This window comes from Westerdykella ornata, assembly GCF_010094085.1.
Source record: "Westerdykella ornata strain CBS 379.55 unplaced genomic scaffold EI97scaffold_57, whole genome shotgun sequence".
Classification (NCBI taxonomy): domain Eukaryota; kingdom Fungi; phylum Ascomycota; class Dothideomycetes; order Pleosporales; family Sporormiaceae; genus Westerdykella; species Westerdykella ornata.
In genome coordinates this window covers 53,323-74,978 of record NW_022986907.1, presented here as the reverse complement: position 1 = coordinate 74,978, position 21,656 = coordinate 53,323, and the positions used below count along the sequence as shown (strand labels likewise).

At 54.0% G+C, this 21,656-nt stretch overlaps 8 protein-coding genes across 8 annotated transcripts; 3 read left to right on the top strand and 5 right to left on the bottom strand.

Annotated features, from left to right (window-relative positions):
- On the bottom strand, positions 1-1,025 carry EI97DRAFT_497216 (uncharacterized protein; the record flags this gene model as incomplete). The annotated part of the gene is made up of 2 exons (XM_033802503.1): positions 1-238; positions 291-1,025. 2 exons carry the CDS (start codon positions 1,023-1,025, stop codon positions 113-115), a joined length of 861 nt encoding a protein of 286 aa, XP_033649041.1. The 3' UTR covers positions 1-112.
- Positions 1,026-4,648: 3,623 nt separating this feature from the next.
- Positions 4,649-5,733, top strand: EI97DRAFT_437817 (uncharacterized protein). Its single transcript, XM_033799417.1, has 3 exons — positions 4,649-4,994; positions 5,070-5,337; positions 5,391-5,733. The coding sequence occupies exons 1-3, from the start codon at positions 4,794-4,796 to the stop codon at positions 5,426-5,428; spliced, it is 507 nt and encodes a 168-aa protein (XP_033649040.1). The 5' UTR covers positions 4,649-4,793; the 3' UTR covers positions 5,429-5,733.
- Positions 5,734-6,260: 527 nt separating this feature from the next.
- On the top strand, positions 6,261-7,906 carry EI97DRAFT_387730 (uncharacterized protein; the record flags this gene model as incomplete). The annotated part of the gene is made up of 2 exons (XM_033796139.1): positions 6,261-6,422; positions 6,488-7,906. The coding sequence occupies 2 exons, from the start codon at positions 6,261-6,263 to the stop codon at positions 7,904-7,906; spliced, it is 1,581 nt and encodes a 526-aa protein (XP_033649039.1).
- Positions 7,907-8,990: 1,084 nt separating this feature from the next.
- On the top strand, positions 8,991-12,164 carry EI97DRAFT_462802 (vacuolar protein-sorting protein bro1; the record flags this gene model as incomplete). The annotated part of the gene is made up of 4 exons (XM_033801306.1): positions 8,991-9,271; positions 9,338-9,767; positions 9,817-10,959; positions 11,007-12,164. 4 exons carry the CDS (start codon positions 8,991-8,993, stop codon positions 12,162-12,164), a joined length of 3,012 nt encoding a protein of 1,003 aa, XP_033649038.1.
- Positions 12,165-12,526: 362 nt separating this feature from the next.
- On the bottom strand, positions 12,527-12,916 carry EI97DRAFT_267647 (uncharacterized protein). Its single transcript, XM_033794260.1, has one exon. It carries the CDS (start codon positions 12,834-12,836, stop codon positions 12,615-12,617), a length of 222 nt encoding a protein of 73 aa, XP_033649037.1. The 5' UTR covers positions 12,837-12,916; the 3' UTR covers positions 12,527-12,614.
- Positions 12,917-13,267: 351 nt separating this feature from the next.
- On the bottom strand, positions 13,268-15,372 carry EI97DRAFT_428155 (uncharacterized protein). Its single transcript, XM_033797239.1, has 2 exons — positions 14,720-15,372; positions 13,268-14,647 (listed from the first exon to the last, which is right to left on the bottom strand). Exons 1-2 carry the CDS (start codon positions 14,884-14,886, stop codon positions 13,693-13,695), a joined length of 1,122 nt encoding a protein of 373 aa, XP_033649036.1. The 5' UTR covers positions 14,887-15,372; the 3' UTR covers positions 13,268-13,692.
- A 1,574-nt stretch (positions 15,373-16,946) lies between these two features.
- On the bottom strand, positions 16,947-19,014 carry EI97DRAFT_437813 (cystathionine beta-l). The gene is made up of 2 exons (XM_033799416.1): positions 18,618-19,014; positions 16,947-18,539 (listed from the first exon to the last, which is right to left on the bottom strand). Exons 1-2 carry the CDS (start codon positions 18,825-18,827, stop codon positions 17,442-17,444), a joined length of 1,308 nt encoding a protein of 435 aa, XP_033649035.1. The 5' UTR covers positions 18,828-19,014; the 3' UTR covers positions 16,947-17,441.
- A 485-nt stretch (positions 19,015-19,499) lies between these two features.
- EI97DRAFT_453649 (uncharacterized protein) lies at positions 19,500-21,610 on the bottom strand (the record flags this gene model as incomplete). Its single annotated transcript, XM_033800471.1, has 2 exons — positions 19,500-21,540; positions 21,591-21,610. 2 exons carry the CDS (start codon positions 21,608-21,610, stop codon positions 19,500-19,502), a joined length of 2,061 nt encoding a protein of 686 aa, XP_033649034.1.
- Between the last annotated feature and the right edge of the window lie 46 nt (positions 21,611-21,656).

Here is a 21,656-nt window from a genome sequence, read left to right as displayed (position 1 = left end):
CAGAAAGAAAGGTGGGTGCGCCTGCAAAGCTTGCCGGCACGACCTCATCGTGGCGGGACTCGTACAGAGGAGTGTTCATGGTGTCCAGAAGCGCGGTAAAGCAAAGGGACGCCTACTTGAGGTACTCGGGTTTGCGGCTCTGCAGCTGAACAAGAAGGTCGTAGAACTTGCGGTCGTACTTGACGCACTGCAGGTACTCCCACCAGAGGCGAAGGGCAGGCGGCTCATCGGCATCGGCCTGGCAGTTGTTAGTAACCTCCAATACGTCGCAACCTGACGACTATACATACTCTCTCGAAAGCCTTCATGATGAAGTCCTTCTTAATCAGTCTCGTCTTGAGCATGGCATCCTTCTCCCAGTCCTTCAGAACCTTGACATGCTCCTTGACGTCCCTGTACACCTTCTCCTTGACCTTCTCTTCCTCGCCATTTGCCCCACTGCCTTCGGGTTGCCCGTAGAAAGTCGTCCCCTCGTACTCTGGCATCGGGAAGAAGTGCTTCATAAGCGCCTTCCTGACCCACTCGTCCTTTCCTTGAGCACTCAACTCCTCGGCCCAGAACTCCTTGACATGCAGGGGAACGTACTCTTGCATACGGTCGTAGTCCAGCTTATCCGACCAACGCGTCTGGGAGTAGTTGCCAAAGTAGATGTAGCGACGGTTGTTGCCTTGTGCCCAAGGGGTGCTACATACAAAGAGTGGGACGTTGTCCAGAGAGATGTTGGCTTCCTCGCCGTAGATGGTTGCGGGGTGTTCGTTGAAGAAGGCGGTGAGCTTGGCACCATGATGGCCGGGTTCACGGGGCAGATAGGGCTCGAAATCGGCGTTCAGGAGGTAGTAGCTACGGGTGGGTAGAATGCAGATGCCCGTGCCCGGCGGCATGATTCTCAGGCCGGGGGACCAGTCCTTTCCGCCGAAAGTGTCCTCGAGAAATTGAAGGCTGAAGGACTTGGTGTCATTGAACGAGGGAATTATCGACAGCTCTTCTACAGCAAGCTTGGGAAAGCGGAGGACGGCGGAAGGCATCCAGCCCTGGGCTGAGCGTGCCACGTATGGATCCTCAACAGACTGGCGAGGGACATCGGGAGCGAAGGTTGTCGTAGGGGATATTGGCGGCGGCGTGAGCTCGGGAGCTGGGCGAATGACCATGGGCACGGGATCGACCTTGCCATCGGTGACGAGCGCATGAGCGGACCCGTTCGTTTGAGTTCGAAGATGCGGTGGCACAGACTTGAGCTCAGTGAGAGAATTGCCAGCAAGCTTAGACGTTTCAGAGGAGTCGTTGGTAAGCGAAACGTTGGTAACCAAGAAACCATCTTCTTCCTTGTCTTGGTTGACGCTCTGACATAACCCTGGACAGGCCGAACGAAGCTCCATGATCTCGCTTTGCATATGTTCCTGGCCCTGTTCTAGCTGGAGGACTCTTGTGGAAAGCTCGGAGAGCAAGGACTGGGCGTCCTTTTGAGCAGCTGCAGCTGCAGAACTATGGGAGAAGTCCATGCGTGGAGTGGAGATTGGCCGGAACTGAGAGGCCCTAGGATCCAGGGCGGACGACTGGCGAGAGTAAGAGTTTGAGTTGCCAAGTGAGAATGAACTCATTGTCTCAAGATGTTCGGTAAGAGAGACGTGAATCTAAAAGAGATCGGGTGGATGTGAGACTGAGTATCTGTCTGTAGGGCTGACTGGATATGATGATGATCCGAGTAGACTCTCAAGCAGTGGCGGTTATCAGGAAGTGGGCAAGGTAAGCTGGTTGGGGTAAATGATGGAAGAGAGGAAGGATTTGTAGAGGGAAAGGATGGAAGAGAGAGAGGATTTGTAGAGGGAAAGGTAGGGGTTATATATACATCAGTGATCGAGAATTACAGCTAGCAGGCGGTCAAGCCAAGTAGAACGGTGCAAGATGGTGAGAGTACGGAGTGGCGGTGTACCTATCCTCCTTCAAAGAGCCTGGAGAGAATCAGCGGTGTGGCCTAAGAGCCTTAGTGTTTAAACTTCTTAACAAATATAATGATGAATGGGACGGCTGGACTCGTGTTGTCAAGCACATTCGCTGGGGCATTACCGTACCTATAACTAAGAGAGGAATGCAAAACAGTCAAGGCCGACATAGTGTAAATGGGGAGAAGAAGTTGTATTAAGGCGAGGGGCTAGAGAATTGGAGGGTTCTGACGAAATGAGAAATACACTTTTTCCTAGATCGCTCAGCAGAGATCTACTCACGAGAAGGCAAGCCATCCGTTACAAATACAGATACTCCACAGGCAGGGATCGTGCCGAACAATTCAGAGACACCACTGTAGAAAACAGACTAATTGGCAATAACTCTGTTGCAATAATCTGTGCATACAATATACTGTGGACTTGTAGAAGGGACCACCTCTTCTAGAAGCACTGAACCGTTAGTTGAGAATCATACAAGTTCCCAAGGACTATCATTGGTCGAATTGTGTAGCGTGTTTTATCGGCTGGTGCACGGCCTCGGCTGGTGCACGGTCGGATGCCATCTATACCCCACCAAATATGAGGTTATTGAGCCACTTACAAAAGGGATTATCATGAGATTTTTTGGAGTTTGAATATATAGCTATATGCGATACTATCTATAATAAAAGTTTGGCTGGTAGCTTGATTTGTCGGCCACGGCGTGAGGTTGTTGGTTGGGGCGGTGGTGCAGCACCGGGTGGCTCCCCAGATAGCTCCCCATCATCTAGTACCTCAACAACAACCTTTTCTGCTTGTTTCTGCTTGAGTCTTTTTTTATTACCCTTTTGGGATAGTTTGATATCTTGTTGAAGTTGTTTTTTGAGCTCACAAGCAATATGCTGCTCTTCTCGTAGAGTGGCTTTTTGGGCTGCCTCACGCTCACGCTTCTCCTTCGTGGCAACTCGCATTCGACGACGTTCTTCTAGTACCTGAGCCTTTTGAAGCTTTTGTTGCTCTCTTATCTTAGCTGCCTCATCTTTCTGGTATTGTCGTGCTTCCTCTGCTTGATCCTTTTGGTGTTGATGTTGCCTGGCTGCTTCAACTTTTGATGGAGACCAGAAGATCACACCACCATTGTACTCAGGAGGTGGTTCAAGTAGTAGAGCTTTACCACACTGCCGATGCTTCTTCTCATTGATAAGGGCTTCCTTAAGTCTCTCATTTTCGTGTTGTAGCAACTGCTTTTGTACTGAGATCACGTGGATTGTGTGGCTAAGTTTTTTCGATTGTTGATTGTATGTATCCTCCACCACCTCACGTAGAAGCCGCTCAATCTTCCTCTAATCTGAAGCACTTAACACTGACATTGTAGAGTCACTTGAGGAAGGCCGGCTGAGCTCTTTGGTAGTGAAACGCTCCAGTATCTGCTTTGGATTGTACGGAGCCAGACCAGTCTTCTCAAAGGCTTTGAGGATGTTTTTTTCAACAAAAGAGGCTTGCCAAGAAGTGTTAAAGAGGCGGAAGAAGTCGTGCTTTGTGATAGATGAGAGGCCTTGACAGTTGGCCATAAAAGTAGCCAGTTCTTTGGAGTAGCTCACTGCTAATGGTGAAAACATGACAACATCCAGTGGCTGCAGCGTATAGGTTGAGTGAGGTGGTAGTACCATCAAGAGAATCCGGTTCTCATCACAGTACTTGATAAACTCCATTGTAACGTGAGAGCCATGCCCATCAAGTATTAGTAGCCGCCAGGACTGCTGTGTCTTCGCTTTTGTCTCGCGATCAAACACCTGTTTGAGCCAAGCAACCTCAATCTCATTGTTTGTCCATCCAGAAGGAGATGATGTAAAGAAGGCTGTATGTTTTAAGGTGTTGAAGTCTTGTAGCCAGGTGTTTTGGATGTTACCAGAGGTGGCTTAATATATAAGGGCAGGTGTAAGAGTAGTCCTATCCATGCATATACAAGCTAGTATTGTTATCCACTCCCGGTTACCATCTTGGAGTTGAGATTTGAGCTGGCCTTTGTCATATATCTCTTTTGTGAACACTCTCTTTGACTTTGATAGTATCCCAATCAGGAAATCCTTCTCATCCATATTGTATATGTACGGGCTTGTAATACTGTACTGCTCAATCTTTTGCCCTAATAGCTTAAAGTATAAGCTATATTTAAAGGCAGAATCAGCTTTATGGTGGCTAGTATCCATCCCAGATGTCCAATGTGAGATAAGGTCAAGCTTGTGGCGCTCAATAAAGCGATCTGGCCAGCATTTGCCTACAGGTTTTTGGGCTATTTCCACTGCGAAATTTCGTATCATCTCCCTTGTAGGAGGTAGTCCTCGTTTGCAAAGGCCATGGATATACTGTACAAGCTCGTTTTCTTGATGGTTGTTGAGATGCCGGTGTTCTTCGTATTTTTTCTCCAGGGGGCCACATACCTGCCGGTGCCTCCGTGATAATGTGGATCGCTCAACGCCAAACTCTTTTGCGACTTTGGTATAATTAGGAGTTTCGCCTATCTTCAGGCTTTCTAAAGCTGCAAGTGCTTCTTCAATTGGGCTCATATTGGTGGAGATATATGGTGTTGAAGATATGGGATAGGATGGCTCCAACCGTGCACCAGCCGAGGCCGTGCACCAGCTGATTAAACACGTTACACCCCGGTCGCGTGTCGGCAAAAGGTTTCCCCGGAGACCCTGGAAAACGTCACCGAGTTACAACACCTCGAAAGTTCCCAGACCGTCTCAGATGCCCGCGGCCACTTCTTGGAATGTGACTCCTCCTGCCTTCTGCGACCCTGGCTAGACCTTCACCACAGGTCGAGCACTCTTTTTCCTCACATTGTTTCTGCCCAAAGGGAGCTACACTATGCCTCCGGCAAAACGCGCCGCGCCTGAGGATCCTCTCAGCCTCAAGGAGAAACTCAACTCTGTGCAAGCTCCGGGCGCCCGTGGGCGCCGCATTGGGACGGCGAACGTGACCAATGGTAGTCACCTCAAGGAGGTTATAACCTCGACCGCGGACAGTGCTTCTACGAGCAGCAGTCAGACCGAGCAGAGTGCTTCAGGAGTGAGTAACGGACCCCACTGCACCCTGGCCAAGCAGCGTTGTTGCCAGATGCTGACGCCTTCTGTACGTGTGCAGATTTCCTGGACATCGCAAGACCGGACACTCTTGCAGGGCTACCGCCGGGCATACCGTCTCGACACACCGTCATCGTTCAAGAATCCTCTCAGTAACATTGTGCTTGGCAGCGGCATTGGGCTCTGTTCGCCCACCATGGCACGGCCCAAATCGAAAAGACGAGTACACAAGGACCAGCTGGCTATGGCGGTGCGGAAGAACTTCAACGCCAACGGAGTGAATGAGACAGACGTCCTTGTGGATCTGCTGTACAAGGTCAAGCACCAAGGTAAGCACAAGCGTCCCGGACATGCGAAGGGTCAGGTACTCACCGCGTTGCAGATAAGGAGTTTCGAGCACGCTTCGCGCCGCGAAAATAACAGTCGAGTCCCTCTCATGACCTCGTTGCATTTACGAACTTCCTCGCATTGATACCCGGTGGGCACATCACCGAACACGCACGCTACAGAATAATGAGCATGAGCATCAGGCTGGAGTTTGGGTAACTTCTCTGGTCGTGTACCAGAAGATCATCGTTCATATGGCTTCGCATGGATTTGGACTGCACAATGTACCAACGCCTTTCTGTTATGACGATTTACTGTAGGGGAATCGCCTTTGCTAGGTTTACGGTACATTGGTTCCGCTTTTGGTATTCGGCACAGACAATACTATTAGAACAAACGGTTATTTGCTCTGTGCAGCACTGCCGTGGTACCTGTGAGTGTCTGCATACGTCGGCGACTCTGCAGCTTACGGACGGTTTTCCAAGCGGCGAGACATTGAGGCTCGCGCAATCGCCCGTTGACAAACAAGGCCGTGCTTATTGACGCGTAGGTCGCCATGGAACTGGGGAAGCTGCAGCTTCTCGTCGAGCGTACTTGTTACAATTGTACACAGTACTTGATACAACTGTCGACTGCCCTTACAAGACTCTGATACAAGAGCGCTGGAAAATTCCAGAATCGCAGGAGCATGCGCGTGCCGAGGCCAATGATGTAGCGCGTGTCGTGTGGCTGGTTGGTCCGAGCGCCAGATTTTTCCATCGGAGGTCCAGCTTCGACCGCCATGGGCGATGTCTACTACTGGTACTCCGTACTTGTGTGATAGAGCCGCGCCTTGTTGGTTGTTGTTGAGCATTGGATACCCTCATCTCACATTGCACACCCAAGGAACGGAAAACGGTTGGCCGAGCACTGCCATCATCAAACGATGAGCTTCGTTGCTCCTGCATTGCCTCTGAAAGCGGTTGCGCCTGCCCGCATCGTCTCGGCTTCTCGACGGTGCCAGCGACGGTGTCTATCATCCAAGGCGCAGGCAAATAGACCCTCTGTAGCAACCTGGAGACATCAACACAATGCTTCTCACCCAAGAGTAAGCCGGCCTCCTGCCATTTACCTCCGCCTTTGCACCGTCACTGACCTGTCCTCCGTGCAAAGTTCTTCCACGCAACATCCCCCTGCCCGGCCATGGCGGACCCATATGCCACCTTGGGTGTGAGCAAGAACGCGACTGCGGCAGAGATCAAAAAGGCGTACTACGGCCTTGCGAAGAAGTACCACCCGGACACGAACAAAGACCCCGGCGCCAAAGACAAGTTCGCCGCCGCGCAATCCGCATATGAGCTGCTTTCCGATGCCGACAAGAGGAAGGCCTATGACACCTATGGCGGAGCAGCGTTTGACGCCAATGGTGGCTTCAATCCCAGTGCGGGTGCAGGGCCTGGCCCTGGCCCTGGCATGGGCGGGCATCCTTTTGGTGGCTTCGGCGGATTCGGAGGTTTTGGAGGCGCCCAAGGTGGATTTGGAGGTGGCTTTGCGCACGATATCAACCTGGAGGACCTGTTCAATGCGTTTGGTGGAGGCGCAAGGAGAGGAAGAGGCAGGAGAAGCCCGTTTGAGGAGGAGGTCCTTGTCGGGGAGGATATTGAGGTGCAGACGAACATCTCCTTCATGGATGCCGCCAAGGGCGTCAGCAAAGACATATACATCACGCCCATGGTGGAATGCAAGACGTGCAGTGGTAGTGGTCTAAAGAAGGGGGCAAAACGATCCGAGTGCAAGAGCTGTGGGGGAACCGGTACAAGAGTGACATCAATGGGCGGCTTCCACATGTCTGCAACATGCTCGTCGTGTGGTGGATCTGGCATGTCAATACCCCGTGGGTCCTCTTGCGACACGTGCAAGGGTGACGGTGCAGTGAAGGAAAGGAAAACCGTCACTATCGATATTCCAGGAGGAGTGGAGGATGGCATGCGGCTACGAGTTTCGGGCGAAGGTGATGCGCCCCTAACAGGCCGGGCAATAGGCGCCAACGTGAAGGGAGCGAAGGGAGATCTTTTCGTCCTCATCCGCGTTGCATCGGATCCGAAGTTCAAGAGAGCTGGAAGCGACATCCTTCACACGGCCACGATACCGCTGACCACGGCCGTTTTGGGCGGCGAGATAAAGGTACCTACGCTCGATGGGGATGTCATGGTCAAGGTGCCCAGCGGTTCGGGAACTGGTGACAAAGTCACCCTGTCTGGTATGGGCATGAAAGTGCTGAGCGGCAGGAGAAACGCAAAGGGCGATCTGAAAGTCGAGTTCAAGGTGCAGATGCCGAAGTATCTGACCGCCAACCAGCGCACGATCCTAGAGATGCTCGCCGATGAGATGAACGACAAGTCTGCAAGGCGGATCATGAACCTGGACAAGCTGAAAGCGGAAGACTCGAAGCCAACAGATGAGCACAAGAACGAGGGCTTCTTCCGTGCAGCTTGGCATAACCTGACTGGAAAACACAACGGGTTGAATAGGAAGGCCGACGAGGACAAGGATTCCGAGGAGACGAAGAAGGATGGCGAGTCCAAGAAATAGACACATGGATCTGGACTACGGTGGAGCATAGTCTTCTCACATTGTACGGTTACTCTACTGTTTCTTGAACTGTACAGTACAGCACTCGCAGGCATTGGCATTGGCGCAAGGGGGAAGATGTAGGTTATTGGGAGACTCTGCATGCATTTGTGGGCGTACCTCTTGATGAAATCCGCTTCGTTTCTTCCACTGACGTTTTTGGGACTTATATAGATGTTTGATAGTGACCCCTATCTCGACTCAGGCTTGTACAATACATAATATACTCCGTCCCCCCTGTTGGCCCCAGCGCTTACACAAGCCTCCACCGTGAAGCCTCGCGGCCCTGAGTGGCCAACCTACTCTGCGCGTCAATGGCCATTCCAATCGTGGCTTCGAGCACCTTTCGGAGCTGGGTGACGACTGGAGATGCGAAGCGGACAGGGGAGAAACGAAGCTGGCGGTTGTAGCAAAAGGAGACGGGTGTTGCTGATCTATAAGTTTTTAAAAAGCAGGCTGCTCACTGACTGCCTTTGGGGTCCCAGTGCGATCACTTGAAGCCTCGTCCCACGACTCCCTCACACGTTGCTCAGTTACCTCCGGCTAGAAAACCGCATACCTGGCGTTCAAGACCCGCAACCTCAGAACGCCTTCTGCTCCTCCCGCGCCGCCCGATTCCAACGGTGAAGGACCCACCAAGCAGCCACGCAAGCGGTCACTAACAGCAACCTTGGAACGTCACCTTCGACCCCAACACACAGATGCACATGTCTTCAGACTGCCACAAAGACCAGCCTCGTCTTTTGTGATTTCAGGTCATATAATAAATCTGTTGCTACGCGCCTTTGGTATACTCAAATATTACTTGCAACGGCCGTGCACGGGGCGGGGCATCCCACCTGCAAAGTCGCGGAGCTCCCGGCTTGTGTGACTTCACAACGCCTCCGACATAACGCTTGAGCTAGCGTTGCCTGTTCTGTTCTCCACTCCCAACGCTGTTGCATAGCCTGCGTCTCCTCATACGCTTCACCATTCAGGGCTCTGCGGAAGAAACGGTCTCTCCGCGGTGGGTGCAAGCCTGCTGCACACCCCTCCCTCATCCGCCATGACGACCCAGGTGCCCATGATCTCGGTGCCGTTGAAGCAGACAAATGAAATCGACTGGATCACGCCCTTGAAGGGATACATTCGATCCACCTATGGCGACGACCCAGAACGCTACGCTGAAGAATGCGCGACGCTGAATCGGTTGCGGCAGGACATGAGGGGCGCCGGGAAAGACAGCGCAGCTGGCAGGGACCTGTTATACAGATATTATGGGCAGCTGGAGCTCCTTGATCTGCGATTTCCGGTCGATGAACATCATATCAAGATATCCTTTACCTGGTATGCTTCTCCACGAGCATGCATGCTGCGCTTCACAGTCCTGGATTGGCGGCTAATGAGCAGCAGGTTCGACGCCTTCACGCATAAGCCCACGTCGCAGTACTCCCTAGCTTTCGAGAAAGCCTCCATAATATTCAACATCTCGGCCGTCCTCTCCTGCCATGCCGCCCACCAGATTCGGCACGAAGACACCGGTCTCAAAACCGCTTACCACTCTTTCCAAGCCTCCGCTGGAATGTTCACATACATCAACGAGAACTTCCTCCATGCGCCATCTACCGACTTGAGCAGGGATACTGTGAAGACATTGATCTCAATCATGTTGGCACAAGCACAGGAGGTCTTTCTAGAGAAGCAAATTGCAGATGGAAAGAAGGTTGGCCTTTTGGCTAAGCTAGCCAGTCAGGCGGCCTATCTGTATAATCAAGCTGTGGAGGGTGTGCAGGAGAATGTTACAAAAGCAGTCTTCGAGAAAGTTTGGCTGCTGGTCGTGCAGGTGGGTTGATATGGGTTCCCTGCTGTATGGCGCCGCTAATGTCCACGAGATCAAAGCCAGCTACATGAGCTCCCTAGCACAGTACTACCAGGCTCTCGCCGATAATGACGCAAACGCCCACGGAGTGGCCATTGCTCGGTTGCAGGTAGCTGAGACCCAGGCCAAGGACGCGAATCGCATCGCGAACGGGTTTCCGTCATCTGTGCCTACCAATTCCAATCTAACGGCAGAGGCTGGGTACGTCCTAGCCGATCTGACGAAGAAGCACGTGTCTACGATCCAGGAGAGAATCTCCGAGTTCACAAAAGACAACGACTTCATCTACCATCAGGGAGTCCCAAACGAGGCCTCCCTTACAGCAATACCCAAACTCCCTGCGGCCAAGGCCATACCCGTCAGTGAGCTGTATCATGGGCAGGATATACAGAGGATCATCGGACCCGATATCTTCCAGAAGATTGTCCCAATGGCTGTCACCGAGTCGGCCAGCTTGTACGATGAGGAGAAGGCGAAGCTGATCCGGGCGGAGAGCGAGCGGGTAGAGGTGGCCAATGATGAAATGGCAGCTAGTTTGGATTACCTCAAGCTTCCTGACAGCCTAAACATCCTCAAAGGAGGCATGGATCAGGACAACATGGTCGACGAGGACTTCAGGAAGTGGTGCGAGGAGCTGGCAGGTCATGCGCCCTTCCAAACGGCCTTCGACCGGTTGAGCGCGGATAAGGCAGAAATCACAGGCGTGCTAGACGCGAGTATGAAGCAGCTGGACATGGAAGAGAGTGTATGCGAAAAGATGCGATCCAAGTACGGAGCCGAGTGGACGCAGCAGCCCAGCTCCCGTTTAACCTCGACGCTACGGAACGATATCAAGAATTATCGCGCGGCAATCGAGGAGGCTGGCACAAGTGATGCGCAGCTATACAGCACCTTCAGGCAATATGAGTCTGATTTCGAGGAGATGAGGTCGGCCGGCGAAACCGACGAAGCCGATGTGTTATATCAGCGTGCAATGGTCAAAGCCGGAGCGCCCAAAGGCAAGAGCCCTCGGCCAGCCGAGGGTAATCTCTTGGATGAGGACTTTATTGATGGACCAACTGTTGCAGAGCAGATCGCAAACGTTGAAGAGTTGCTTAGGAGGTTGAACCTGGTCAAGAGGGAACGGGTCCAAGTGCTCAAGGACCTCAAGGAAAAGGTAATTATTCACCCTGCTCTTGAAATCACCTCATACTCACCGTCTAGGTTCACTCCGACGACATCTCAAACACGCTTATATTGAACAAGAAGGCTCTCGCAAATCAGGAGTCGCAGCTGTTTCAAGCGGAATTAGAAAAGTTCCGACCTCATCAGAACCGCATCCTCCAAGCTAACCACAAGCAAGCATCTCTGCTCAAAGAGTTGACGAGGACATATTCGGATTTACTCAAGGACAAGCGCGTACGCGCAGAGCAGAACAAGTATGAGGCCTTTTCTCGCCAGCGAAATACCGTCATGACCAAGTACCGGCGGGTATACCAAGCGTTCAATGACCTGATATCTGGGTTGATGCGGGCCCAAAGTTTCTACTCGGAGATGAAGGACACCGTCTCCAGCCTGCGCCAGAACGTGGAGACGTTTGTCAACAATCGACGCTCCGAGGGCGGGCAGCTACTCTCGAGGATTGAGCAGAGCAAGTCCGCGAGCGCTGACCAGGAGCAGCAGCGCCTGAAAGAACTCATGGAACGTATGTCCATGGATCCCTCGAGATCACCTGTATCTGCGGGAGGTGGTCGAAAACGGAGCATCCCAGCGCCCATTTCCACATCCAGTATACCCCAATCAGGATATTCCGCGCCATCCGCCCAACCTCTCTACAATCCCGCTACATCTCCCCCGGTAACACCGCGATACCCGATCACAGCCGCCCCTGGACAGCAGCCATTCATGTCTCCGGGCCAAGGCTTCCAACAACAGCACTCGAACGGCTTCCAGCCGCGTCGAGACTCGTATCAAACCACCGCATCGCAATACGCACACCAGTCGGCATCCTACAACCCCAACTCGTACGGCCCCGTCTCCCCACCTCCTCATCAGCAATTCTTCTCGCCGCCGCCGACGAATCAGACCCCGCAGCACCAACCGTGGGGTCAGGCGACTCACCAACAACAGCCATACCAGGGCGGACATGGCTCGTTACCACAGGGCTACGTGCCTCCGCCACCGCCCCCGGGTCCACCTCCGGTGCAAAGTCCGGATTACTTGCCGTACGGTGGGGCGTATCCTGCCGGGCCGGGTGGGTATGCGTCGAACCCGCGGGCGAGTCAGGGACAAGGACAAGGGCAAGGAGGAGGAGGAGGAGCAGGTGCGAGCGGGAATAATGCAGGGGCGGATCCGTGGGCGGGACTGAGTGGGTGGAAGTGAGAGGGAGTGGATGGGTCTGGATGGGAAGAATAACGGATAGGGGTAGTGTTGGACTTGAGAGAATAAGCAAAAGAAACATGTTATCGCACGTTGAGCTGGACACTGATGTGGTTCTTAGTTGGGTGATTGCAGGCATCTCGGGCAACTCGCTCTGATGATGCACATGGACATTGCAAGTCGAGGTTCTCCATGCAGCAGCCAGAGTTGCTCCTCCTCCAACCCGCCTCGAACGGAAGCAATGCAGTGCTGAGATCTCTACCCTCAAGAATGGGCATGAGGAGCTGAGATGACGGCCCTCAACGGGAAGCAATGAAGAAGAGCTGATGGCCGTTCATTGCTTATTATTATGGAATGAACCCTCATGATGGAGCTGATCTGAAACCTGCCATTTTTACTTACAGCACTGCCACCACCAGTAGAGACTATCGATTGATTCTACCAATTGATTCCCTAACTTAAAGAAATGGGGAACAAAGGAAAAAAAGAAGAAAAGAAAGAAAAGAAAGAAAAGAAAGAAAAGAAAGAGAAAGAGTGACGGCATGTGCCCCAATGCATGCGCCCGTTTTTTCTCTCTCTCCAGACACCGGCAACCAGCAAGGTCAGCTTTATCACAGTACTACACAGTATGTGATTTCCACTCGACGGCCAGCCGGCATGCCTGATCTTTCTCATTTGATCTGTACATGGCTGCTTTCGAATCGGATAGGAGGACGAGGAGTGCCTCTCAGAAAATTAAACTTAATCTAACTAGGCGCCCTCGTGTGGACAGCGGCGGCTATGGTGGTGCGGCCACATTTTTTCTTTCCCTTCCTTACTACTCGTAAGCGCCCTTTTGATAAATATGTGCCATCCTCCATGCGGAACTGGGCAGGCGGCGGCAATGCTGTATTGGCTCTCCTTGACTGTCCCGGACGGTCTCCCCCTGGCCAGCACCGAGGGGAGGAGGAATACAGTAATGCCATTGGGTGAAGCATAGACGCGCTCCCCAGCTGAGCACGGAGCCGCCGCCCGGTAGATCTCCGCCATTCGCACGGGTTCAAATTCAGAACCTCAACCGTACGAGAGGACTCTGGTGCGCGGAGCAAAAGCAATCACACGAGGTTGAAACATGTCATCTCCACTTCAAAACACAATTGGACGATCATAAACGATTGCATTGAGGCGCCACGCCTCTTGGCCCAAACCGCATGCCCAGACCCGCCATCATACGCACGAATGAATGCATCATGACATGCCCATGGCCTTGATTTTCCCTAGGTAGCCATCCACAAAACCCGAATATGTGGACGGAAAGAAGTGAAAAGAAAAGAAAGGCGTCAAAATCTGTTCGCACCGAAAGTTTTGGGTATAAAAGAAGTAAAAGATAGTCGAGAAATCCACCCCAAAACCACCCGGCCCTGAAGTTGCTGTACAATAATGTCATATTCTGTGGCATCCCCAAATGTGATGGTGCCCTTTCTTCCCTTTGTCGGTAAATGATGACGGAATTGCTTCAAAACCTCGGAGGCATCGTCCAGCGTCGCCTCCCTCACGCGGCAATGCAGTAGGCATAGTCGCGCCACAGGTTGGAGCAGGTGGAGTCGATGGAAGGATTCAGCTTTCGCAGCGTCTCGAACGTCACCGAGAGATTACTGCAGTGGTCGCCGGTCTTGACGGTGTACCAGGACTTGCAGTTCTCGGCAGCACCCGGGATTCGGGGAGCGCTGGGAGTGTCCTGGTTCGCCGGAGCATCGTTGGCGGGGAGGTCGTTGGCCGGAGGGGCAGCGGCAGTGGGCTGGTTGGTCGGAGCAGGCGGCGTGTTGGGCTTGTTGTTGTCGTCCTGGGCCGGAGACTTTTGGACGGGGGTGATCTGGATGGGGGAGCCACTGCCAGGCGCCGGGCACTGACGTCCAGATGCGACACCGGCGTAGGCAGTTGCGGAACCCTGAACGGAGCCGATGCTCTCCTCCTTGCAGGCCGAAGGATGCTGGGCATCGCTATTCCAGCCCACGAGGCGGTTGGCAATGTCGGAAGCATAGCAGTGGGTGGCAATGCCCTCGCCCAGGTTTCCCGAGGCGGCGATGGAGCCAGAGTTGTAGGTGCGGGAGGCGCGGTAGTACCTGGAGGCGTCCTGGGCGCCGGACACTTGGGCGACGGCCTGCATCAGGCCAAAGGGCATGTCGATGCCAGCACCTTCCCTGACCATGAGGTCAATGGTGGCCTTGGGGCAAGGGAACTGCTTGTTGACGTTGTCCGGGTTGCAGGAGCCCCTTCCGTTGAAGGACTGGAAAAGGCCGGGATTGTTCTGGCCATAGTTTGTGGTGGGAGCACGGGGGCAGCCCTTGGACTCCTGCATCATGACGACGAGGAGATAGCGGGCATCGAGGCCACTGTCTTTAGCGGCCTGGATGATGGCAGCCTTCATGTCGTCCAGCTCGCTCTGGACGGGGTTCTCAGCACCAAACTGCGAGCACGACGTCTTCATGACTGGCTCGTTGATTGTCCTAAACAGTCAGAGTCCAGTCAGCCAGCTGCGTGGACGGTGAGGGAAGAAGGATAGGATGGGGTCGACTCACCAGAGCTCGTCGAAGCAGAGCCAATCGTCAGTGCTAGGCCATCCCTGAGTCAGGGAGCCGTCGCCGCCAAAGAGTTGGTAGGAAGTGGCCTGCCTGCGGACGACGGGGGCAGCGAAGGCAAGCGAGGCGATGCTGCTAGCAGCAAGAAGAAGTGAAGTGGTGTACATGTTGGAGGGTTGGGAGAATGCTCTTGTTCGTAGAGGAAGAGGTAGTTGGTTGTGTGGGAAGGTTTGAGAGTGTCGCGACAAGGATGGATTGGCTGTGTGTACCGAAGAAGGGTCACAGGTGAAGGAGTGAATGACCAGCACTGCTGGGAGGGAGTGAAGAAGAAAGAGAAGGACGGGGGAAGAAAGGAATGTGCAGCAGGCAAGCCTACGGGGAAAGAAAGAAAGAACAGTCGCGGACGGGGTGAAGGGGAAAAGAGAACAGGTGGGTTGAACGGGACCCCACTCCGGAATATATAGAGGTAGATATTAGGGTGCGGCGTAGACGCGGCTTCCCGAAATGGCAGCCATGGTTGGCGGTTCCAAGATTGGCGCCACACGTGCCTGGCTGGAACAAACAGCGGAAACAGCAGGAGCGCCGCGGGGCTCCAGGTGCCGCCAGCCGCTGGCTGCACGAGGCCCTGGGCCGTATCCACGGATTAGGGGTGGTGGTGGAGGGAGGTGGTAGATATGATGATTTTACCCTGTTCGGTGAATGGGCCAACCCTGGACGAGTACTCCACTTTAATTCTAGGCTGCGGGTACCTTTTTGTGCCTATTCCCGTCATACTAGCCTAGCCAGGGGGAATGGACGCCCGACCAATCAAAGCCATGACAGTAAGAAATAGTCGGGAACCTGCAAGTCGGAGCACTCAGCCTGAGAATCACCCGCCGCATGACGACCTGCAGGCGAAGAAGAACGACAGCCCACAGCCCTTCTTATTTTCATAGTCTCAATAATGAAAGGAAAGGACACTTTGCTCGACGAGCTGAGGCTGCCAATTGCTTGAATCCAACATGCACATGCCAGAGCACCGAGTAGACGGCGCCTTGTAGACGCCCGGTGGCCCCGCGCCCGCCTTTGCCCCGCCGCCTTCCCCGTGCGAAAGGAGGGACATGTCCAACAAAAAGAAGACATGAGCGGCAGCTTTCATTCATTCATTCATTCATGCCAACAAGGGCACCGGTCAAAGCAAATGACCATGATTGTCCTGTCGGCGTTTCTTTCTTCTTCTGCTCTACGGGGCCGCAGCCAAAAGAGGGCTGCGTGGTCTAGAATAATGAGACCCGGCATGAATGCGGCAAACAACCCAGAGACGGCTTCTTTTTTTCAACATGCATGCAAACAGCTGCGCCTGCGCCTGGCTGGCAATTCGCTCACCTCCGAAACTAGCTTCGCTTTCTTCTGGAGGTGACCTGGCCTCAGCCCATCTGCTGCACTCTCTCCGAATCCGTATTCCGAGCTGGTGCTCAGGTGTAATCGAGCTGGCGTGCCACAGCCACATTGCGGCTACTGTGTGGCGCACGCCTTCCCTTCTGGTTTCAGAGCTGTGTGCTGGTGCTGCTGCTTGACTCGGCCATTCTGCCGATTCGTTGGACCTGAGCCGACGCACTTCGTACAGAGAGAATCTCCGGAATACCCGAAGTCGTATCACTCTCGTTCCGCACACTGCTCAGCTCCAGCCAGCTCCAGGAGTGGTGGGTGGGTGGCGACGACAGAGATTGCCCAGAACCATCTCTGAAAGCGGCACGTCGTTTCAGGTGTGTATTCACTCCAAGTACGGCTCCTCGACATGTCATTCGCCAATCCACTTCACGGCTGCCCGCCAATCAGCTCTCCCATCCCCCCTCCCGCTTCATCACACGAAACATGAAACACTACTACCATATGCGGTACTGTGTGCGCGCGGCTGGCTAAATAATATGACATGACATGTCACTGGTGAGGTGCAATGCTACCTAAACGCTAGGTACCAGAGAGAACACGCAATCCCTCAACAGGAAGTCATGATTCACTATTGACCATTATTGTTGAAACTTGAAAGAGGTCCAACCGCCCGCTACGTGCCCCAACTCATCTCATCAGCACCCTGAATTTTAAGCTTTTTTATTACCCGCCCCCTGTGCTGACTTCAGCACTTTGCATGTCGTGCCTCGTTTGCTGGACAGGAGATCACCCAGCAACGGAGTGACATCCGGGGTTGACGTCAAATGCACCAAACGTGCGGAGAAAGCTTGTGTGGGACGGACGGGGACTGGATTTGCAGATAGATATTCCTTCCTTCCTTTTCCCTTTCCCAAAAAGCTCTTGCCCAACATGTCTACCATATCCAAGCCAACATGGAACTGCCCAGGTGGAAAGAAAAAAAAAAAAAGAAAAAGAAAAAAGGAAAAACAAACGATATCACGTTAACACATCCTCTTGACGAATGTGACAGAGGTGACTAGAAACCAGAGAGTGCCGAGGAAGCCAACACAGACACACAATCATCCACACCATCTCTGACCAAGGAACAACAGCGAAAACGAGACAGATCACGTCACCCATCGCATCCTCCGCATCTTCCAAACATTGAACGCAGAGATGCCCATGGCAGAGGTGACTTGGCACTGAAACGCCTGGCCCCCCTTAGCTGGAGGCCACCGACGTCGAGGGAGGTGCCTCTCCTGCACCGAGGGCGCGGAAGCCATCCGGTGTGATGTGAACCGCACCCGCCTGCACCAGCTGCATCGAGCCGTTAGCCTCCACATGGACTGGCAATCAATGGGGCGTGCACGCAAAAACTCACCGCTCTGCTCAGGTCGTCAATCAAATCATCCACGTCCTCGATTCCAACACACAGGCGAATAATGTCCTCGGGCAGATTCCTCTCCCTCCGCGTCTTCTCGTCAATGCTGGCATGGCTCATGCGGCACGGCATGCTGATGAGCGAGTTGACGCACCCAAAGCTCACCGAAATGGCCCACAGCCTCGCCGACTCCACAATGCGCTCCGACACGGCCACGTCGCCCGTCTCAAAAGACAGCACTGCGCCTGCCCCACGCGCCATGCTCCAGTGGAGCTCGTACTGTGGGTGCGACTTGAGCCCGGGGTAGCGAACCTTGAACCCGTGCGACTCGAGGAATTCCGCGATGCGCTGGGCATTGGCCTGCTGCTTCTCCATGCGCACCCCAAGCGTCTTCACCCCTCGCAGAAGGAGCCAAGAATCAAAAGGCGACAGACCACATCCGGAGGCGTTGATGGTGAAGTACAACTTCTCCCCCAAGGCCACGTCGTTGATGGCAATAACGCCGGCCATCAAATCGTGGTGCCCAGAAAGGTACTTGGTACCGGACTCATATACAATGTCCGCACCCAGATCGAGAGGGTTTTGCAGCAGAGGAGACAGCATCGTGTTGTCGACTGAGACAAGCGCCGAAGGATTCTTGTCGTGGACAATGGTGGCTATTGAGGGGATATCCACGATCTTGATCAGCGGGTTGGTCGGCGACTCCAGCAATACCAGCGTCGTCTTGTCGCTTGCCACTGCGCGCACTGCCTCGGGATTCGTCGTATCGACGTGATGTACAATGATGCCTCCGTGTACAGAGAGGTACTTCAACAGCCGGTTCGTCCCACCATACAAATCGTCTCCTGTAATGACCTCGTCGCCGGGCCGCAGCAGGCGCGTTATGACATCGAGGGCACCCATGCCAGAAGACACCACCAGAGCGCGATTCGCATTCATAATCTTTGCCAGATGTCGTTCCAGATGGGTGCGTGTGGGATTGCCCGAGCGTGTGTAGTCGTACTCTTCGCCGCCTCCGGTGGCCGAGTTCTGTTTGAACGTCGCTGACTGCGCCTTGTCAATTTACCAACCCATAGCAAATCGCGCAGTCGACGAATCTGGTAGGTGGGGAGGGTCGGGCTGTACCTGATAAATAGGCACACTGCTTGCGTTGTACTGGTCGGAGCCCTCGGTATACACCAGCTCCGTCATCAATGCATATTTCCGGCCACCGCGCGGTGAACTGGGCGCCGGAGAGGGCGGTAAATCGTGGCCATTGATGTCGTGTGCGGTAAAGGCCCTGCCCATGGCATTGGCCTTGCCCTTGAGGCTCCCCGTGGAGGAGGCACTGGCCATGACGTTGCTCGTTCGGAGGGGCAATGAATGTGCCGGCAGGAAGGGCGAGGCGGAAGGAAGAACGCTGCGCTCTCGGACGAAAAGAACGAGGAACAGGGAGGGAGGAAGGAGACGAAAGGGAAGAATGAAGGACGAAGATGCAGATGATATGGGGACTGGTGTTGCAGGTATTCCCCGTGGTGTGTACTGTATGTACCTACATAGATTGTGTCCGGCGGGGAGCGGAGTCACCGCTAGAATGGCGCAATCGGACCCTGGTCCAAGAAACCCCGGCAGCGCCACCACCACGGCAATTGGAGGAGATGCGGATTCTTGCGTAGACTACAAAGTGTACAGTACTTGTGTATATCGAAACGAGACTTTTTCAACTGCCTACTGGGTCAGTACGGAGTATATGCACGGGTATTAATAATAATAATAACAATAATAACAGCGAAACTGCTCGCTCGACGACGCCAGCAGCCAAAGCAAAGACCAACGCCGACCTGCTCCCGCCCGTCCCTTTGCGCCGATAGAAAACCGCCATGCTCCAAACCCAACTGCCATAGCACCCTAGATTGCTTCCCCCAAGAACTGGAGCATGATGCTTGAACACAACACCAATAATGTCAGCCCAATCGCGCTGACCCGTTATACGTCTTCCAGATACAGTCTGCAGCCATCTGCACCGTCTCACCGGGGCTTCACGGCGGGGAAGCTTCGCCTCTCCTGCACATTGATGGGGAACTCGAAGATGCCCTCTGTCGTCCCACAGTACAGTGTGCGCCCGTCCTGGCTCATGGCGAGTCCTGCCGTCCTCAGCCCGTTGGCGGGATCGTGCGAACTGCGGGTGCCAGCACGATAGGAAACTTGCAGGAAGCTCTCGAAAGGCTCGTCAGCCTGACGCACACTCCGTAGCCGTTCGCGCATTTGTGTCAGTTGCCGGACACGCCGTTCAGTTCGAACATCCGCAGCGGCAGCAGCAGCGCTACGCCCCGTAGAATCGCCGCCCCGAACTGTGCGAGCCAGTGCTTCTTCGATGGTGCGCCATGCCTCATCCGTCGAAGACACCATCTGCGCCTCTAGTCTTCGGAGGTGAGTCGATATCAAATTGGGCGAGCCCTGCCCGGAACCATCATGTGTACTGGTCGTCCTCGACGGCTCCGTAGCGCTGGTCGGAAGCCTCAGTAGATCATGCTGCGGGGACCGCCGAGCCAGCACGTTGATTTGCGCAAGCAACCGGTCCTCGTTGGCCCTCCTGGAAGCTGACTCCTCCCCCTCAGAATGGGAATTGACCTGCGGTGGCTGCGGTAGTAGTTGTGCTAGTCCTGGGCTCGAACTGCGGTAATGGATACTACGTGGTGCAATCCCAGTCTCGGTACCCGCTTCTCTTTCTCTTGTGCTCCGAAGAGCGTCTATAATCTGGCGTTCTTCAGCAGTAAGCCCATGCGGGTCGTCATCAGAATCCACGACGCCCAGCCGTCGATGTAGCCGGCGTCGTTCTGTAGAGGCTGCAATGTATTCCGCCGCGAAGTTGACAGCAGCCGCCGCCCCTTCATTGTCCAGAGTCAGATGATATCTCCTTAGAAATTCGGCTTCTCGTTGCAACGCCTCGAGTTCGGGCATGAGCGACGTGTCAAAGTCGGAAACATCTAACCGCTCAAGCCCATCCTGTTTGGGATCCAGCGTGAGCACCTGTTTAACCTTGAGGTTGGATCGCAAGTCAGCCACGCATACACGGGCCTGGTCTTCGCTCCAGATCAATAAATCCCATGGGGCAGGAGAGAACTGCATGGTCCGTACCGAGCCTGGTCCGTTGTGCACATCGGGCCGGGTGGAGCTGAGCTTTTGAACCACCGAATCCTCCGGGAATTCGCAAATTTTGAGCAGTTCCACATCGAATACGCTAATGTAGCCACACTCGGATCCAACGGCGCACAGACGCCCTGAGGGTGACCACGCTGTGGTGAAATATCCTTCATTGAGTGAGGCCGGCGGAACGTAGAGGCGAACCTCCTGAAGAAGTGACCATTGGGGTTCAATGTCTCCACTGACATGGCATCTCGTGGATCCGGATTTCGGTGGTTTGCTTTTCTGGAAAAAGAATGCGATGCTCCGATCACCGACCGCCACCAAGAGCTGCCCGTCAGGAGAGATGGTGCCATGGTTCATAGGAAAAGGAAGATCAAGCACTGTGATTTCCAGACCTCTGGTGAGGGAGTATATGCGTACGGTCTTGTCATTATTCGTCAGGACCGCAACCACGTCCTTCGGCCTGTTCCCTCCAAGCATGTATTCGTGGATGGAGATGGAATTGACAATGTCTTCCCCTATCTTTTCAAGCCTAACTCGTTCCGCTGTAACAAGAGTTGTCGGAGGGCAATGTGTCGTTGCGCGACTGGCGAAGCCGAGAGGTAACGAGGCGTCCACATCTGTGGAGCCTGAAGGCGGGAACCTCTTGACCTTGATGGCCGCAAAGTTGCCATGGTCCGCGCCTGCTACGCACACATAACCATGGCCAGAAGCGGTACAGCGAGCCTCCCAAGGCAGCGTGGTCAGATGTACTTGGGTTTTGGCGGCGACATTTAGGCAGTAGACTTCGGTGCCGCTAGCGTAGTAGATGAGGTCCTGTTCCGGGGAGCTGATGTAATGCCGCAGCTGGTAGTGAGCAATAGGGATCTTTACGGGGTAGAGTGAGGTGGCGGGAAGCACAAAGGCGTCGGTATCGCAACACCTGCGCCAGTTAGCTCACTGTGCAAGCTTCGTGGATCGTCGGATACGAACGAGAAGTCGTCCACAGCCATGCTATAAGATTAAAAAGGAATGTACCGCTTTACGCATGTCCCACAG

Coding starts and splice junctions, on each gene's coding strand:
- EI97DRAFT_437817 (XM_033799417.1), top strand. CDS start 4,794: ATGCCTCCGGCAAAACGCGCCGCGCCTGAGGATCCTCTCAGCCTCAAG. Junction 4,995..5,069: donor CCGAGCAGAGTGCTTCAGGA/GTGAGTAACGGA, acceptor GTACGTGTGCAG/ATTTCCTGGACATCGCAAGA. Junction 5,338..5,390: donor GTACAAGGTCAAGCACCAAG/GTAAGCACAAGC, acceptor ACCGCGTTGCAG/ATAAGGAGTTTCGAGCACGC.
- EI97DRAFT_437813 (XM_033799416.1), bottom strand. CDS start 18,827: ATGGCCAGTGCCTCCTCCACGGGGAGCCTCAAGGGCAAGGCCAATGCC. Junction 18,540..18,617: donor GCAGTGTGCCTATTTATCAG/GTACAGCCCGAC, acceptor GACAAGGCGCAG/TCAGCGACGTTCAAACAGAA.
- EI97DRAFT_267647 (XM_033794260.1), bottom strand. CDS start 12,836: ATGAGAAAGATCAGGCATGCCGGCTGGCCGTCGAGTGGAAATCACATA.
- EI97DRAFT_428155 (XM_033797239.1), bottom strand. CDS start 14,886: ATGTACACCACTTCACTTCTTCTTGCTGCTAGCAGCATCGCCTCGCTT. Junction 14,648..14,719: donor CTCTGCTTCGACGAGCTCTG/GTGAGTCGACCC, acceptor CTGACTGTTTAG/GACAATCAACGAGCCAGTCA.